General features: G+C 45.3%; 2 protein-coding genes across 5 annotated transcripts; both read left to right on the forward strand.

Annotated features, from left to right (window-relative positions):
• The first annotated feature begins 698 nt into the window (after positions 1-698).
• On the forward strand, positions 699-9,400 carry Ankrd65 (ankyrin repeat domain 65). 4 transcript variants are annotated; one of them, XM_017320567.2, is made up of 4 exons: positions 699-1,232; positions 1,322-1,332; positions 1,609-1,856; positions 2,532-3,052. In XM_017320567.2, exons 1-4 carry the CDS (start codon positions 1,048-1,050, stop codon positions 2,904-2,906), a joined length of 819 nt encoding a protein of 272 aa, XP_017176056.1. In that variant the 5' UTR covers positions 699-1,047; the 3' UTR covers positions 2,907-3,052. The 4 variants fall into 4 exon arrangements, with proteins under 4 accessions (XP_017176056.1, XP_017176057.1, XP_017176058.1 ...); XM_017320568.2 differs by lacking the exon at positions 2,532-3,052 and adding an exon at positions 9,198-9,400 and having other exon boundaries at positions 1,322-1,749; XM_017320569.2 differs by having other exon boundaries at positions 1,322-1,749; positions 2,532-2,620.
• Positions 9,401-12,601: 3,201 nt separating this feature from the next.
• On the forward strand, positions 12,602-18,555 carry Mrpl20 (mitochondrial ribosomal protein L20). Its single transcript, NM_025570.3, has 5 exons — positions 12,602-12,819; positions 13,097-13,466; positions 13,557-13,667; positions 16,632-16,709; positions 18,203-18,555. Exons 2-5 carry the CDS (start codon positions 13,380-13,382, stop codon positions 18,374-18,376), a joined length of 450 nt encoding a protein of 149 aa, NP_079846.1. The 5' UTR covers positions 12,602-12,819; positions 13,097-13,379; the 3' UTR covers positions 18,377-18,555.
• Positions 18,556-18,962: the final 407 nt, after the last annotated feature.

The following is an 18,962-nucleotide window of genomic DNA, read 5'->3' on the forward strand; positions in this document are numbered from 1 at the left end:
CTTGGAAGGGCTGCTGTTCCCAGTATAGAGAGAGTTCAAATATGTCTCTTGAGACACTCCATCCTTTGGATAGCTGGAGCTAAAACAGACAGCTCCATGCTGTGCTACCCATTGTTGGACAGTCTCCGTCAGAGAACTACAGGACCTCGCTATTGGGATCAGCTGGCAAGGCCCTGCTGCCCACATCTAGAATCTGGTCAGGTAGCAAACAAGCCCTTTTGGTCCTGGGCCCAGAGTCAAGTGTCCACATGAGTGCCTTATTCCTACAGACACTTTTCTACCTCTAGATGTAGGTACTTTGCAACTCCTGTTCCAGAAACATCCTTGCTTGCTTCTGCCCCTTGCCACCCAGACATCTCTTCCCTGTCCTGGCCTGCACTAGCCTGTCTTAGCCTGTTCTCCAGCCCCGCTGTTCAGATGTCTGTGGTGAACTTTTTCTCCTGCAAAGCATCTTATTAGGAAGGAGGATAGGACCTTACAGTGTCCCCTCTCCAACCACAAAGAGAGGTGGTTCCAGCCCCAGGATGGAGTGGGGGCAGGTAGGTCTCAGGGTGCCTGAGGGCAAGTCAGAACATATTAAAGTTTGTGTTACTTAGAGAGGAAGGGAGGAAGGAGGGGTTGTCATCCAGGGCATGTTCCTGCTTGCCCTTCCCAACCTGTCCTGGCCTTTTCTCGTGGGAGTGTGGCCAAGAGCTTTAGTAGTCAGCAAGGGAGCAAGGTGCTCAGGCTAGGGGTGCTACCTGGCAGGCATAGACTCCCTTCAGATTACTAAGTAAACAGTGTCTGGTGGCCTCTGCATGGTGCAAAAGCCCTTTGCCCACTCTCTCACCACCCAAACTGGCCTCCCAGGATGAGGTCAGACTAGAAATAAAATAGAGAGAACGAGAGTCAACCAGAAAACAGAGTTCACGTGCCAGCCCCCTCTGGAGATAATTGGGAGCCACAGCCCTTCCTCCTGCTGGGGTGGTGACATGGTGACAAGGGACACCTGGTAAGGTGAACCAGCCAGGAGCCTTAGGGTGGACACGGGTCCCTACTTTCCCCCAGATGGATTCCAGCAGTCTGGAGCAGGAACTACGGTGGATGAAGCTGGTCTGGGAGGAGGCCCCAGCAGACAAGACAGAGCGACCTCTTACATCTCCGGGCTGGAGTACTCTGTTCCAGGCAGTGTGGTGGGGTGCTCCTAGCCTGGTGATGCAGCTGCTGAGACAAGGCTCCAGTGTGGAGGAGAGGTGAGCTTCATGACTAACTAGCCCTAGACTCTTTCTCTGGCTGGGACTGAACGTCTGGGCAGCATTATGACTTCTTTCATACCCCACAGGGATCACACAGGTAGGACTCCACTCCACCTGGCTGTGATGCGGGGGCACGCACCACTGGTTCGCCTGCTGTTGCAGCGTGGGGCTCTGGCAGGTGCACCTGACCACACAGGGCGCACACCATTGCATGAGGCTGCCTGGCATGGGCACTCAAACGTGGCAGAACTATTGCTGCGACGTGGGGCCTCGGCAGCGGCATGCTCTCAAACCGGCCTCACGCCCCTGCACGGGGCAGCCGCTCTGGGCCGCACGCTACTCGTTACAAGCTTCACCGTGGCTTCCGATTCAGGCTCTGATGTGAAAGATGTAAGAGGCTGGACTGCAGCACACTGGGCAGCGGCTTGTGGGCAACTGGCGGTGCTGGAGCTGCTGTCTGCTGGAGGCAATGCAGACCTGGATGGCGCCTTGCTGGTATCAGCGATAGCTGGAAGTACGTCATCGTTGCAGCTTCTTCTGACACTGGGGGCAAAGGTGGACACCCAGGACAGTACGGGGGCCACCGCACTTGGCCTGGCAGCTGGCTTAGGTCACCACCAAGTAGGTCCAGCCTTCATCTGCAATGACTGTGCCAGAAGCCAAAGGGCCTCACCCCCTACATTTCTCTAAGATCTTGGGGGAGGAGAGGGACAAAGTGGAAAGACGCAGAACAGGAGAGGGACAGGTGGACCGGATGGAGGCTGGAGCGGTTGGGAGATGAGCCTGTTTCCAGCTCGGCCCTCCTTATGTAACCTCCCTACTGAATGGCACCTGGGGAGGTCTCCCATTCCTGGCAATCTTGCTTTGTTCTGGTGGGCCATAACAATGAATTAGGTGGATGGATGGGTAGATGGATAGATAGATGGATGGATAGGTTTTCTGAGACAGCATCTTTCTATGTAGCCTTGGCTAACTTGAAGCTCTATTGACTAAATTGCTCCTGAATTCCCATAGGTTCTCCAGCTTCTGCCTCCTGAGTACTGGGGTTTAAGGTATGGGCCACCATGCCAGGCAACAAACAAACAGTGGGGCCCAGAGGGCACCAGAGGACAGCACCCTTTGCACAGTGTTGAATTTAATCTAAGAATCTGGGGTTGCTTTAGATTCCATTCTATTCATTCCTAAAAGAAGAAGAGGCGATAGGGATGAGGTCTGGTAGACACCAGGCCCAGATCCTCACCCCTCTGGGCCAAGGTCATAGGCTCTTTCTCTCATCTTCTTCCTTTTCTTTTCCAGGACATTGAGGTCCTGCTGGACCATGGGGCAGACCCAAATATCAGGGACAGAAACAACCGCTCTGCACTCCACAGGGCTGCCACTGGTGGGCATCTACGAGTTACACAGCTGCTAGTGGCTAAGGGCATTGAAATAGACGCTCAGGACTCTCTGGGCCTCACACCTCTGCACCATGCTGCTCGAGGCGGCCATGTAGAAGTTGTCAGCCATCTCCTGGACAGGGGTGCACACATCAATGCTGCTGGCTGGCTCCACAAGACCCCTCTGCACCTTGCTGTGGAGAATGGCCACAGCACCACTGTGGAGCTTTTGCTGAGCCGAGGAGCCAACTCCACCTTGAGGACACAGTGGGGTGAAGCGGCCCAGATCCCATAGGGTGTCTGCCCCAGGCATGGCCTGATTTCCTGTGCTAACTAATCGTTTTAGAAACTACAGAAAGATAAGAAGCGTAGAGCTAGCCAGGCGTGGTGGCACACACCTTTAATCCCAGCACTCGGGAGGCAGAGGCGGGCGGATTTCTGAGTTCGAGGCCAGCCTGGTCTATAGAGTGAGTTCCAGGACAGCCAGGGATACACAGAGAAACCCTGTCTCGAAAAAAAACAAAAGACAAAACAAAAAAAAAACCACCACCAAAAAAAAACCAAAACACCCAAACAAACAAACAAAACTATGTAAAATGTAAGTTGGTGCTGGAACCTAAATGAGATTTACAGATTACAGTGTACATGAAAGGTTATAGCTCAAAATCTACATAAGCTGCAAAGAATTTCTGTTCAGGGGTGGTGTCTCTTTGGGTGTTAGCCAGGATACATTATTAAAGCCCCCGTCCCCCATTAGTCCCTGAATTATGGAGTAAATTCATGGTTGTTGTTGTTGGTGCAGTTAACTTGCTGGTTCACTGAAAGTCACAGCCCCTACCAGCCCTCAGCTTCCTTCTGTCAGGCCAAGCTTTTTTGGCCATAACAGGACAAGGAAACTCCTGACTCCTCCTTCTGTGGAAAGATCATCTCTTCTTAGAAAGAGAAGGTGTCGAAGGTGGCTTGATCTCTGTCCTGAGGAGTATTACTTCTCAGCTCCAGCCTCCTCCTCCGCATACTGGTGGGGTTGAGTCTTGGCAACAGAAAACCTCATGGCTAAGCTCTGTCTGTTAACTCTGGTGGCTCCCCCTTACCCTTGCTGTACATGGAGATTTTCTGTTTATATTTGTCTTTCATACTAGATTCTTTTCTTATCTCTGTGATAAGATACTTGAAAGTAGTGACTTCTGGCTCATAGTTTCACTCCAGTCCAGTCTATAAACATGGCTCAGTTGGTAAAATGCTTGCTTAGCATGCAAATGTCAATGAGAACTCCTAGAAAGAAGTTGTGTATCTGCAAAGGCTGACTGACTGAACTGCAATGATTTAGAAATGTTGGAGCGTGGCTGGTCCAGTTTACTTTATCTCAAGCTAGCTTTAGCCCCTGAATAGCCAGCTCTTCCTTGCCCACCTCTGTGTTAGAATTAACAACCTGTGAATAATAGAAACATTTTGGAATTAACTTAGTAGTCCACTAGCTTTGTAGAGAGAAACTCTTATAAGAAACACCTGTCACTAAAAAAGCTTATGGCCGGGCTGGCAAGATGGCTCAGCGGGTAAGAGCACTGACTGCTCTTCTGAAAGTCCTGAGTTCAAATGCCAGCAACCACATGGTGGCTCACAACCATCCATAATGAGATCTGATGCCCTCTTCTGGAGTGTCTGAAGACAGCTACAGTGTATTTACATATAATAAATAAATCTTAAAAAAAAAAAAGAAATTCAATTCTCAACAACCACATGAAGGCTCACAAACATCTGTACAGCTACAGTGTACTCATATACATAAAATAAATAAATACATCTTAGAAAAAAAAAGCCTATGGGCAATGAGCTGAGACAGGAAATAGGTGGCGAGACATCCGGCGTGGATAGAGAGGACTCTGGGAAATAGTAAGAGGCAAGGGAGAGATTCACCCCAGAATGCTGAGTAGACAGATGTAAGAGGATGAAGAGAGGAAACCAACCATGTAGCTGAAGCCAGGTTAGATTAAAAGGGATAATAAGTTAAGAGCAAGTCAAAACAAGCCAATGCTGGTGGCCTAGGATATATATATATATATATATATATATATATAGTTATTTCTGGGAGTTAGGTAGTCAGGAGGAGGAAAAACTTAATTTTTTACAGATGGGGCATGTAAAACAAACTTTTTTTTTTTTTGAGACAGGGTTTCTCTGTGTAGCCCTGGCTGTCCTGGCACTCACTTTGTAGACTAAGCTGGCCTCGAACTCAGAAATCCGCCTGCCTCTGCCTCCTGAGTGCTGGGATTAAAGGCGTGCGCCACCACGCCCCGCTTTAAAACACACCTTTTAATTTCACATTCAGTTATTAGGCAGAGTCATTATTACAGGGAACTCACGAGAACATAGGAAAGGCATAAAGGTTCCACCAACTCCAAAACAAAAACTTTCATCACATAGCATCTGAGGCCTGTAAGAGAGAGAGCTCCCCCATCTTGCCGTAAAAGCCTTTTTGATATTTCCACCAATGTATTCAAAAGTGTCTTGACTTATGCCTTTCTTTGTTCTGTTATGAGAAAACCTTTAGGAAGTTGGGCATAGTGATGTGGTACACACTTTTATTTTTATTTGTTTTGTTTTGTTTTGTTTTTCAAGACAGGGTTTTCTGTGTAGTCCTGGCTCTCCTACAACTTGCTCTGTATGCCAGGGTGGCTTTAAGGTTTTTTGTTTTTTGTTTTTTTCCAGACAGAATTTTATTTTATAGATCAGGCTGGCAGGAACCCATTGCAAACTTTCTGTCTTGGGCTCCAGAGCACTAGAGATACAGGTGTAAATCACTGTGCCCACTTTGGAACTAACTTTCTTTCTTTCTTTCTTTTCTTTCTTTCTTTCTTTCTTTCTTCCTTCCTTCCTTCCTTCCTTCCTTCCTTCCTTCCTTCCTTCCTTCCTTTCTTTCTTTCTTTCTTTCTTTCTTTCTTTCTTTCTTTCTTTCTTTCTTTCTTTCTTTTTTTCTTTCTAGAAGGGCTTTTATGGAACTCTCTTTGTAGATCAAACTGGCCTTCAACTTATAGAGATCTGTCTGCCTCTGTCTCCTGAGCGCTGAGATTAAAGGTGTGTGCTCCAACACCCAGCCCAAAAAGCTCTTCTTAAAGTAGAAAGCCAAGCAAATGTGGAAGGGATGAGAAAGTCAGAAAATCACCAATGAATATTCAAATTAGTCAACATGAATCTGACGAGGGACAGAACATTTACATCATCTCAAAATGCCAAGGCCATGGATAAGTGTTGCTTAAACATCTTGTTCAAGATAGCATCTGTTACCCAGTTGCCCACCATAACTAGTAAGGTCATGGAAACTGCTCACTTCCACCCAGCACAACACCTTGTTCTTGCTCTATCTCGGCTTCAGAACTGTTGGGTTTGTGATGTTCTAACGGACCCCCGTCTCCTTTCCTCTTCTGAGGGCGTTATGCACTAGACTTTAATGGTATCTTAATCAGGAGGTAAAGACTAACACGACGGATGCTGCCACAATTGACTGGATTCACAGATTTCTAGTGCCAGATACTGAGAACACAATATAATTTCTGCGCTATTAGGTCAAAACGGTATACCCCTGTCTCAAAAGAACAAAACAACTCGATTCTAAGCATGAGGGAATAGGTAAACTCAGATTAAAGACTACAGTTGTTGCACTGGGCTCTTCAAGAATCCCATGGTAATGAAAGACATCAAGACAAGAAAAAATTCACACACACATACACACACACACACACACACACACACACACACACACACCCAGCTATAAAGGACATCTGGCAAAAGTTGCATATGGACCCTAGACAAGGTCAAGCCTACTTAACCTTTTCCCACCATGACTCCTTTTCACTAGAGAACATTTTTATATGATTTTGGATATTTTGGAATTAATATGTCTTCCCAATGAAAAACTACTCTAGCACTTAGAGATAATAAGGAAAACCTTTTTAATAACAGTATATGACTTGTTCTGGGTAATGCATAAATCAGCCAGCTTATATAGTTCCAAGAACTTCCAAGGTTTGGTTGTTTGGACAAGTAGAGAGATTTATAATGTAAAACTATTATCACAGTTATGTCTAGACCGACTAGGCTTCTCTCCCCAGACAATTGTTAACTAGGTCATCATTCCTGTCCAGCAGAATCATAATCTTCTGGATAAGAGAACCAGGACTTAATGATGGCCCTCATTCAGTTCTCTCCCTTTGAACTGTCCCATAAAGCCATGCTCTTTGATACGGGAATGGGCTGAATGGGCAGCTGTGAGTCAGGGCTGTCTTATTTTGTTATGGGAATAGCAACCAATTGCTGCTAATCTCAGTGAACAAATCTTCATTTTTAACAAAATTATTTTCATTTTACCGTTTTATGTGTATGTGTATTTTGCCTGCATGTATGTATGTCTGTATAGTTAGTGCTAAGGTCAGAGGGCATTGAATTCACTAGAACTAGAGCTAACTAAAGACAGTTGTAAGCAGTTATGTGGGTGGGGGGCTGGGAATTGAACCTATGCCAGGAGCCATAATGGGACAAGCTAATAACTAGCAGGTGATCATCCTGAAATGGCCTGCTTTGGATTATTATATAATCTGTGGGGCAGGTATGCCCTTATTAAGCAAGGCTGTAAGGGATTCATTTTAGAAAAGATATGTGCTATTAATATGCTTTTCCTGTTATTATTAAACATATATATCAATCACTAAGTAGTAGCACACCCCTTTAGAGCAGATCTCTGCAGATCCACGAAAATGTACTGTCTTGTAATTATGCTATAAGACAAATAGATGACTTAAGTCTTAATGATGATCCTATAAGAATTCCTAAAATTATATCTGTGATTATTAAGCTCTTGTATAGAGTGACTGCTATTAGGTTCTTTTCTGATAGTCAAACTTCAATGAGAACTCTGCCAGTCTCCCAAGTGTCACCAATTAATTGTTCTTAGATGGCAACCAGACTTTCTCCTACTCAGAGCACATTCTAAGAGGTTGTAAAACAATTAAACAAATGTTATAAAAAAGGAACTAACGACTTATTATAGGTGCTAGGACAGAAGATAAAATATTGACTGGGTTAATCTATACAAAACTTCACTTATAACTTAGTTATGGTTTTAAGCCTTCAGTGAACCTGTGGAGCTGAGACAGGTGATGGATGTTTAGCCAGATAATTACTCCTAGTGGATATGCATGTAACAATCTCTGTTGTAAACTTCTATTTCAATTTATGATTTGATTTTTGTATGTGAACTTTTTTTTTTTTTTGAGACAGGGTTTCTCTATGTAGCCCTGGCTGTTCTGGAACTCACTCTGTAGACCAGGCTGGCCTCGAACTCAGAAATCTGTCTGCCTCTGCCTCCCAAGTGCTGGGATTAAAGGCGTGCGCCACCACCACGCCCGGCCCTATGTGAACTTTTGATGAACCTTTTAACATGTGATCGTGTCTTCTGAAAGATGTTTAAGTGCTGAGGAAAAAGAGAAGAGCCAGAAATGAGGTGAGAGGAATGGAGGTGAGAAGGGCTGAGCTGAGAAAAATTGAGCTGAGAAAGGAGCTGAGCGGAGGAGAAATTTTTAGACAGAACACTTTTTAGACAGAACTGAACTCAAGAAGAACTTAGAAGTATAGGCACAGCATCCTGAGAAAAGGCATTGAGAGTTAGAGCATTATTGTGACATCAGAGCAGGAGGAGAGAGTAAGCTTAGAAGGAGAATGCAGAGTGGAATAACTTATAAACTATAGATAACATAAAATACTAAGAGCAATGTGCAGAATGCAAAGGGAAAGAGGAAAAAAAGAAGATGCTGCAGAGAGCAGAAGGAGCAGGCAGGCTTCTCCTTACAGTGGGACAGAACAGGTCCCATGGTAAGGACAAGGCAGTCTTAGTCTTATTAAAAGGAACAAAGCTTTTGGGTCTAATTCATTTAGCATTAAAAGGGTTGAAGCCTTTTCTTTCTCTATGCAATAAAGATTGGAGCTCATTTTTCATCCAGAATGAGTGAGTTCATTCTGCACTGGTGCTTGGTCTTTTGCTCCATATACATATGTAAGTATGGATGTGTGTTTAAGTATGTAATTGTGAGAACGTATGCATGTGTGTGTATAAGTATGTAATTGTGAGAATGCATGGAAGCAGGGCCCAACTGGAAATGTATAAATGAATAAATGAGCATGTATGAATCTGTATATGAACTCATGTGAGATTATACATATTCGCTTATGTAAAAGTTTTTCCTTCTGTGAATGTTATCCTCTTCTCCTGGTTCAATAGAAGTTTATTGCTCTAAACTTCCTCTTGGCCCAACAAGTAAGAGGCATCTAGACAATAGGGAAAAGGTTCTAGCAATTAATCCTTTACTTAATCTCCTGCTGTTTTAGGATGAGGCGTTAAGTGCCAGAGACTGCAGTCTCTGGCCTCAGAGAAACACAGAAGGCAGGTCAGCTACAATAGCATAGTAACTCAGACTTAGATAAATTAATCAGATACTGTAGCCTAGTAACTTAGACTTAGATAAGTGAACTTTTTATTATACAGCAACCTTAAATACCCCACCCCCATATCTCGTAAGACCAAGTCTACCCTCTGCAGATGCTCTTCTTCCTCTGCTGCCTCAAGAAGAAACAAGAAAGAAAAACCCATCGCTGGGACTGGCCCCTGGCAAACCTAGATCCTCTGGAAGAGCAGAAAGTACTCTTGACTACGTGGATTCATCTCTCCAAACCTGCTAGTGAACAAATCTTAACGGAAACATATTTGCAATAAAGCCCTTTTCCTCCTTTGGTTTTGGGTTTTTCAAAACAACCTTAGCTGTCCTGGAACCCATCCTGTAGACCAGGCTGGCCTGGAACTTGGAGATCCACTTGCTTCTGCTGCCCAAGCCCTGGGATTAAAGGCGTGTGCCACCATAGCTGACCTTTGCTTCTTTGCAGGTTCTTCTTTTTCCCACCCTTTAATCCCCCCTGGTTTTACCCTCTATCATTAGATAGGAGAGAAAGAAGTAGAGAGAGAGAGAGAGAGAAAGAGAGAGAGAGATACCTGAATCTATTTTTTTTCTTGTTTCTTGAGCATGACTACTAACAAACCACAGTGACCACCACCAACCCTGCCTCTAGGGGCCCTAGCTCTTATATACCCTCTGAAAAGTTCCCAGACACTCAGGAGGCAGAGGCAGGCAGATTTCTGAATTCGAGGCCAGCCTGGTCTACAAAGTGAGTTCCAGGACAGCCAGGGCAACACAGAGAAATCCTGTCTCAAAAAAACAAAAAACAAAAAACAAAACAAAACAAAAAGTTCCCAGAATTTACAGAAACTATCTGCAGGTGGCAAAATCATGCCTCTACTAGAGCACCAGGCAAATCAGCTGCTGCAGACAGTCCAAAGCGGCCCCTTAACCCCACACCTGGGATTAAAACAAAATCACATTCATATAATATTTTTTTGTTTTTAAAGAAACCAAAATTGTACAGAGAAACTCGTGTACAATGTATGGGAGCATTGCCTGTCAGTAAAATGCTGTTGGCCCATCAGTTTATGCAGGAAATAGAATTAGGGAGGTGGAAGTTCTGGTACAGAGATAGGATTCTGGGATAGAGTCAGGCACAGGGAGGATTCACCCTGAACTCCGAGGAAGATGGTTTCATGAAGCTGAAGGAAAGGTAACTGGCCACAAAGGTAACTGACCTAGATTAGTTAAATGGGATAATTGAGTTATGAGGCAGTGGAAAGGAGCCAAAGTAATAGCCTAGGCACTTATTCATATGTAAGAGTTTCAGAGTCATCATTTCGGGGAACTTGGATGCAGGTAGAAAAGCCCACAGATACACAAAATCCCAGAATTCTCACTACAGTTAAGTTAATATTTTTCAAAAAAATTATTTTGTGTGTGGGTGTATGGCTGTTCACCATTTGTATACAGGGCCCTGGAGACTGGAAGAGGGTGTTGGATCCTTGGAACTGGAGCTGTGGATGGTTACGAGCCACCATGTGGGTGCTGGTAATTGAACATGTGTCTTCTGCAAGAACAAGTGCTCTTTAACTGCTGCACCATATCTCCAGTCCCAGTTTAATTATTTTAATTATGTTAGAAGTACAATTTTTTTTCCTTTCTACAGTTTCTATAATCTCTGGTTAGTATGCTACTCATCCTTGAACACTCTGTTAGCTAGCTAAATTCTACTTTATGCAGTTTAATATTTTTTTTTTCGAGACAGGGTTTCTCCGTATAGCCCTGGCTGTCCTGGAACTCACTTTGTAGACCAGGCTGGCCTCGAACTCAGAAATCTGTCTGCCTCTGCCTCCTGAGTGCTGGGATTAAAGGCGTAAACCACCACACCCAGCTCCTGTTGGCATTCTATTTTTTTTTTTTTTTATTTATTATATGTAAGTACACTGTAGCTGTCTTCAGACACTCCAGAAGAGGGCATCAGATTTCTTTATGGATGGTTGTGAGCCACCATGTGGTTGCTGGGATTTGAACTCGGGACCTTCAGAAGAGCAGTCGGCGCTCTTAACCACTGAGCCATCTCTCCAGCCCCCCTGTTGGCATTCTTACTTGGACTGTGTGGTTGGGCTTCAGAGGGAGAGGATGTGCCTAGTCCTGTTGGGACTAGATGTCCTAGGGTGGGGTGGTACCCAAGGGGGGGGGCTCTCCTTTCTCTGAGGAGAAGGGGAGTGGGTGAGAGTGGGAGGGATTTGTAAGGGTGGGACTGGGAGAAGGGGGTGCTGCAATTGGATGTAAAGTGAATACAAAAATAAATTATTGAAAAAAAAAAAGAAAAAACAAGAACCTACAAAAGAACATGAGAAACACTCAAAGACATAAAAACTCAAATTCAGAAACCATAATTGTTTAGTTTCAGATCCTGGGACAGGGAACTCAGGTACATATTTTACATATCAAAGCAGACCTGGCTTGCAGGTTCTCCCAGCATCCCTCAGTTCCTACCTGGCAAGGACACTCTGCCCCCAACCTTAAACTTTCCAGCCCAGGGACTGAGCTGCCCTTCCACCAAAGGCTCCTCCCTATGTAAGCCAGACATTTTGGCCAATCCTCCTCTCTCAATCCTTTGGGCCAAACCTACCTTTAAATGTTCTAATCTGACTTGAATTGGCTCATTTCACCTGTGAAGAAATAACCTATCATCATCAATAATATAAGCAAACGAACAGTAAAGTTAAAAAAAATTCCCAAACAAAACAATATGAGACCCCCCCAAAAAAAATCTCCCAAAATACCTTTGAATTTGTTTTCTGTTGGCCATCTGGACCTGGGGCCTGCCCTTAAGGTGTGGTTTGTAGTATACTATGTAAGACTCCCTGTGTAAGACTTTCCCTCAAGGAAAAACTAATTTTTCTTTTAGGAGCAGCTGGCAATTGGAGATAGCTTCTTGGTTGGGGATGAGAGTCCATGTCTACTTCCTCATCTGGGACCTGACAGACAAATGTTTTACTTTGTTGTTTTTTGAGACAGGGTTTCTCTGTGTAGCCCTGACTGTTCTGGGACTCATTCTGTAGACCAGGCTGGCCTTGAACTCAAGACATCCATCTCCCTCTGCCTCCTGAGTGGATCGAAGGCATGTGCCACCACCATCTGGCTTGGTGGCCAACTTTTTTTTTTTTTTTTTTTTTTGCTTTTCGAGACAGGGTTTCTCTGTGTAGCCCTGGCTGTCCTGGAACTCACTTTGTAGACCAGGCTGCCCTCGAACTCAAGAAATCTGCCTGCCTCTGCCTCCCAAGTGCTGGGATTAAAGGCGTTCGCCACCACCTCCCGGCGGTAGCCAACTTCTTACTCAGACCTTTACTCCAAGTAAAGCTGGTGAATAAGCTAAATTCTGCTGTTGTTTTCTTTCTTTCTTTCTTTTTCTTTTTTAAAAAGATTTATTATATCTAAGTACATTGTAGGTGTCTTCATACTCTCCAGAAGAGGGCGTCAGATCTAACTACGGATGGTTGTGAGCCACCACGTGGTTGCTGGGATTTGACTTTCGGAAGAGCTGTCAGTGCTCTTAACCCTCTCTCCAGCCCCAATTCTGCTGAGTTGACTGCGAGTCCCACTCCGACTGTCAGCTTCGCCTTCATCTCGGTAGAGCTTGTATCTCCCACAGCTCCAGGAGCTCAGCCCTCCACCCCCCGAAACTTGGCCTCTGTACCTGCGGGAGGTTGGGCTCCATCCCCAGGATACATCTTCAGGACAGTAGATACCTTTGTTCATGTGAGCCTTTGACTCAGACTAGCTGTCTTTGGAATGGGTTTACTTGATTTAATTTCCTTTACTTTCTTTTCCTTTTCTTAAACATACTGTTCACATGGCTATTCTTATTTATTTATTCATTTATTCATTCATTCATTTATTTATTTGGGCGTCAGATCTTGTTACAGATGGTTGTGAGCCACCATGTGGTTGCTGGGATTTGAACTCTAGAAGAGCAGTCGGGTGCTCTTACCCACTGAGCCATCTCACCAGCCCAATTTCTTTTACTTTCCTTTAGGGTCAACTGATGCCCACAGAAGAGCGGACCACCGAGTGTTCCTTGGCGGTTTCTGTAGATCTGATTTCCGTCCGGGACTGCTCGCCATCCCCGCCCGCGGGGCTTCCTCCAGTTTATGCTCTAACCATTCTCCCGCGTGCGGACGGTCTGGCACAACGGAACTGAGGGAGCGAGTCTAGAGGCGCCCCGGAAGACAGTGCTCGCACACATCCGGCAGGGCTGGCCTGTCTGACCGTTGACCCGGAAGCGCTTCTGGCAGCCGGTCGGGCTTCGGGAGCCCATCATGGTCTTCCTCACGACGCGGCTCTGGCTGCGGAACCGCCTCACCGATCGCTATTGGCGGGTTCAGGAGGTGCTGAAACACGCTCAGGTGAGTGCGCGAGTCGCGGCCCGAGGCGTGGGGCGGGGGTGGAGGGCCGCGCTGCCATCCCGACACCCTTCTCCCCTCTTCTTCATCCAGCATTTTCGGGGAAGGAAGAATCGCTGCTACCGCCTGGCCGTCAGGGCGGTGACCAGAGCCTTCGTTAAGTGTACGAAGGCCCGCAGACTTAAGAAGCGGAACCTGAGGACCGTAAGCCCGACCCCAACCCCCAGCTTGTCCTTCATCTCCCTAGAGCTAGGCTCTCTTCCAAACCGGCTTCGGGAGCTCAGCCCTCCATGCCCCCGGAGCTTAGCCTTCTGTAGCCGCAGGATGTTGACTTTCATTCCCGAGGAATTCCCTTTACATGTTTGGGCAAAAGTGGTTTTTTGTTTTGTTTTGTTTTGTTTTGTTTTGTTTTGTCATTTGTGAAAGCTGTACTTGTGCGCTGGGTTATAGTTCTTGTAAGTACTTATGAGCTAAGTCAACAGGGCCATAAGAAATGTCATTTCTGACCTTGACAGTAAGAACGTGTTCCCTAAAGGCTCAGCAGATATAGATATAGAGGACATGCTGGTCTTCTATAGCAACTCAAAACTGTCTATACTTCTAGCTCCAAGGGATTTGACTCATTTTGGTCTCCATGTGCACCCACCCACACACATCCTCACAGGACATATCCAAATATATACAAATTAAACAAAACAAACAAACAAACAAACAAACCACCCCAGGACTCCCTAACCTGAATGTGGGTACAGCATGATGGTTGTGTTCACTGTGTGGACAGTGTTGTTGTGGGTTTCTGTTCTGTTCTCAGCTGCACGGGCCTTTGAAGTAGAGTGGTCCTGCCTCGGGACCTGGTGATTTGTTCAGGCCCAAAGTTTCCAGTAGTGTTGTGAACACATGGGAGCATCCATTTACGGGAAGTGAACATTTGCTGCCATTGATGAGGGCCTGGATCAGTCCTGGTCACCCTGAGATTTTTTTTTAGAAAATGCACACTTTCTTTAAAGGACCTACTCTGAGTGTGTTGAGTTAGGCTCTAGAAGGAGAGCCCAACAATTTGTGTTAACAAACTTCCAGAGAGTCTAATACAGGAGCTTTAGGGACTACAGTACCTTTGTAAAGAATGCTTAAAAGAGCCCCCCACCCCTCCAAAAAGCTCAAAGCAAAACCCAAACCTATTACTATCTAATGTGTAAGAACAGAGGCACATTGGGGTTGCACTGAAGAAATCCACAGTTGCTCCTCTTCTGGCAAGGGCCACTTTGATTCCCTCCAGACAGATGTTAAGGTGTTTGTCAGTGTGTAGCACAGACTCTACTAATCCAAACGAGCCAGATCCTCCAAGAACCCTTTCTCCCTTCATAGAGTTGAGTTCCTGTGTCTGCCACAGAATCTCAACCTTTGTCTTACTGGTACATACAAATAGTTTGCTGACTTCCTTGTCTGTTTTAACTGAGAAGAAGGCACTACTGAGACTGAATGGACCTAGGGCCTTGAACATGCTAGGCATGGACTCTGTGTGTGCATGTACTCCTGCATATGCTCAAATGTGGAGGCTCGAGGGTTGTTTTCGGGAGTTTGTTTTTGCCTTCTACCGTGTTGAGGCAGAATCTGCCTTGCTGTTCCTGCTGTACTTTGTACTCTAAGCATCCTGGCCCGTGAAGATCTGCCTCAGCCATAGGAGTGCTAGGACCGCAGGCGTATGCTGCTGCATCCAGCTTTTTGTGTTCCAGATGTTGAGCGCACTCAGGTCATCAGGATTGCACAGTAATATGAACCACCTCTGTGGCCTATGAATTTCGGAGTTATATCCCCAGCCATTTTTATATGCATGTGTGGTGTACAGAGGTCAACTTGAAGTGTACTTCCTTAGCCATCACCTGTTTTTGTTTGTTTGTTTGTTTGTTTTTGTTTTTTTGTTTCTTGTTTTTTGAGGTGAGGACTCTAATTAGGACCTGAACATGCTACTAGGGTGCCTGGCCTCCAAGCTTTAGGGAAATCAGATGTCACAGAACACTTTTAAGTTGTGAGGCTCGGGCTGGAGAGATGGCTCAGAGGTTAAGTGCAAATTACTGCTCTTCCAGAGGTCCTGAGTTCAATTCCAGCAACCACTTGGTGGCTTATATACATAAAATAAATTAATCTTTAAAAAAAATTCTGAGGCTGGACTTGAACTCATGCTATTGCCCAGGCTTGTGGTCATGCCTCAGCTATACTGGGGGCTGGATGGAGTTACAGTGCTACCCTACCAGGCCTGGCTTTGCCTGTCTGCCTGTCTTATTTATTTGTTTGTTTGATTGCTTCTGAGATAGAATCTCACTATATAGCCCTACCTGCCCTGAACCTTACTGGGCAGACCAGGCTGGCCTTAAACTTGGCCTTCTTCCTAAGTGCTAGAATTTCAGGCATGCAGTATCACCCTAGTTTGCTTGTCATTTATAAAGGAACTTTTTGCTTTACTTTTGTGTTTTGCTTTGTGTTGTGTTGCATTGCATTGTTGAGACAGGGTCTTAAACTGTGTATCTCTTGGCTATCCTGGAACTTGTTATGTATACCAAGTTGACCTCTAACTCACAGAGATCTGCCTTCTTCTGCCTCCTGAGTGCTGGGACTAGAGGATTGTACCACTAAGACTGGTTGCCTGCTTTGCTTTTTTGAGACAGTGTCTCAATATGTAACCTGGGCTGGCTGTAACTCCTGGAGTGCTGCCTGCTTGTGATTCATAGTAGGGCTTCTCTGTATGAAATATATCAACCTTTGGTGTTGTTTTTCCTAAAAGCTTATTTCCTGAGAAGAAACATCTTTTTCTACTTTGCACGTTTTATTGCAATCAGAACCTTTGCTGTAAACAAGATACAGATACAACATTTGGAAATGAATATCAAACCATCCTGGAGTCAGGTGTAAGTGGTACAGATCTTTACTCTTAGCACTAGAGAGGCAGAGGCAGGAAGATTTTTGTGTGTTTGAGGCCAGCCTGGTTTGCATAGTGAGTTCCTGGACAGCCAGGGGTGCATAGTAAGGCCCAGCTTCAAAAAGGAAGAAAGGAAGGAAGGAAGGAAGAGAGAGAGAGAGAGAGAGAGAGAGAGAGAGAGAGAGAGAGAGAGAGAGAGAGAGAGAGAGAGAGAATGTAAGTCAGTACTAAACATCTCAATGTTTTAATTCTAGCTCTGGATTAATCGAATTACAGCTGCCTCCCAGGAACATGGCTTAAAGTACCCAGCATTCATTGTCAACTTAATTAAGGTAAGTTGAGGCCTTATCAAGGTGCTGAGCAAGTAAAAGAATCATGCCATCAGATGTGAGCCAACCTGGTAGTAGTCCATGGGGTAAACACTGGTGCTCCTAGGGCTGTTTCCTAAACTACTTGTCTGGATTACGTTCTGGCAACCTGCTTTCAACAAGCCCTGTTAATAGTTTAGCATACTGTGAGCAGAGCATGCCATACCCTTGCCAAGGTACATGCTCTGTATGAAAGGGAAAAGGTAAAAAACTGATTTTAATTTTAGAATTTGAATCTGAGGGTTTTTTTGTTTTGTTTTGTTTTGTTTTGTTTTGTTTTGTTTTTTGAGACAGGGTTTCTCTGTGTAGCCCTGGCTGTCCTGGAACTCACTCTGTAGACCAGGCAGGCCTCGAACTCAGAAATCCACCTGCCTCTGCCTCCCAAGTGCTGGGATTAAAGGCATGCGCCACCACTGCCCATCTTGAGGGGGTTTTTGTTTGTTTGCGTGTTTATATTTTTATGTACAGAGGTTATTTTGCCTGTGTGTGTATCTGTGTGTTACATCTGTGCCTGGTATCCTTGGATGCCAGAAGAGGGCATTGGGTCCCTAAGTTACAGATGGTTGTGAGCTGCCATGTAGGTCTGGGAGTAAGCCTAAGTCCTCTGGAAGAGGAGTACATGCTCTTAGCTGCTGAGCAGTCTCTCTAGCTGCCCATGGTTTTTCTTTTAAAAGAGTCCAGTGGTAGGCATTCCACTTCCACCTCGTCACAGACATTGTTCTAGAGCTTTATAAGGGTCGTCTGGGTGACCTGAGGCAATATTATGTCCCCTCTCTTTTCTTGCTTTCTGAAATCACCTGTTAACTTTTATCATCATTGCTGGGGTTAAAACCCACGACCTTGTACATGACTTCTGCCATTCAGTTACACTCCCAGGCTTATAGCCTCTCTCTTCTGAGCCAGAAATACCTGCATCTGTCAACCCCTGTAGTCTTACTTGATAGGAATCACAGCTTAATGAGTTTATATTTCTCTAAAGTACAGTAAATAGTTAGCCCAGGCCAGAAGTTTTAGTGTCCAGGTGACCATTGACCCTAACCATGGGACCTGGGCCTCCGCTGGCTCTTTCATGCCACAGCCTCTAGTGGCTCCCTTCTTTGTCCTCACTCACATCTATACGACAGAATCCTGCTATGTTCTCCATGCAAGATGTCCTTGCTGTTCCTTTCCCACAGTTCCCAAGTGTTCCACACTAGTAGAATGTTGGCTGGCTACTCTAGACTCAGTAGATGTCTTGTGGCTGTATCCTCCTGTCTGTTCCAACATAGCATCTGCTGTATTCTATTGAAGTAGTTTCTTTTTGTTGGTTATTGTTACTTTTTGAAACAGGGTATTTTTTAGCAGGCCTGGAACTTACAGGTTCTATGGTGCTGGAAATAAAGGCATGTACCACCACACCTAGTGTTCTCAAGTGGTTTCTGATGCTTATTATAGGCTGTGGTTCTTTGTCTTTCCAGTGCCAGGTGGAGCTCAACAGGAAAGTTCTTGTGGACCTGGCCATCTATGAACCAAAGACGTTTAAATCTTTGGCTGCATTGGCTAAGCGGAGGCAGCAGGAGGGATTTGCTGCAGCTTTGGGGGATGGAAAGGAGCCTGAAGGTATCTTTTCCAGAGTGGTGCAGTACCACTGAAGGCTGCAGTGCTATAGACTGTTATAAACAAGATAGGACCAAAAGGACTGTCACCAGTAAGTCTGATTTGTATTTATTTACATTTTAGCAACAGGCCTGAGACGACAGGTCTTTATTCAGTGACACGGCCCCAAACTGTCCTGTAAAGATTGTATAAATAAAGCCTTTGCAGTGTTGAACTTGTGAGTTATTTCCTGGCATCAAGTAATCCCCCTTTAGGGATATAAAGCTTGTTACTGCCCATAGACTTGCCATCACTGGCTGCCTGTGGCAGGAAAGGCTGAGTGGGGGTAGCAGGCTTCAGCTCTCATGTTGCTTTTCCTTTTAAGGTAGGGGTCCTATATCAACCCTCCTCCAAGTTGTCTGGTCTGCCTTAAGTACTGTAAACATTTAACCTCTTTTGGTCTTTTCCTTGTGTGTGGCATGGGCCCAGGGAATCAGCAGTTGAGCCACTAGCTGCTTTCCTTCTCTTTCCATGCTTCCAGTTGGGTACACATCAGAAGAATATGTCTCATTATCAGAAACATGATGCTCTTGGTCTCAGTTGAAAGGATGGCCAGCTTCAGAGTGGGCTGGGGGGCACTTT

This window comes from Mus musculus, chromosome 4, assembly GCF_000001635.26.
Source record: "Mus musculus strain C57BL/6J chromosome 4, GRCm38.p6 C57BL/6J".
Classification (NCBI taxonomy): domain Eukaryota; kingdom Metazoa; phylum Chordata; class Mammalia; order Rodentia; family Muridae; genus Mus; species Mus musculus.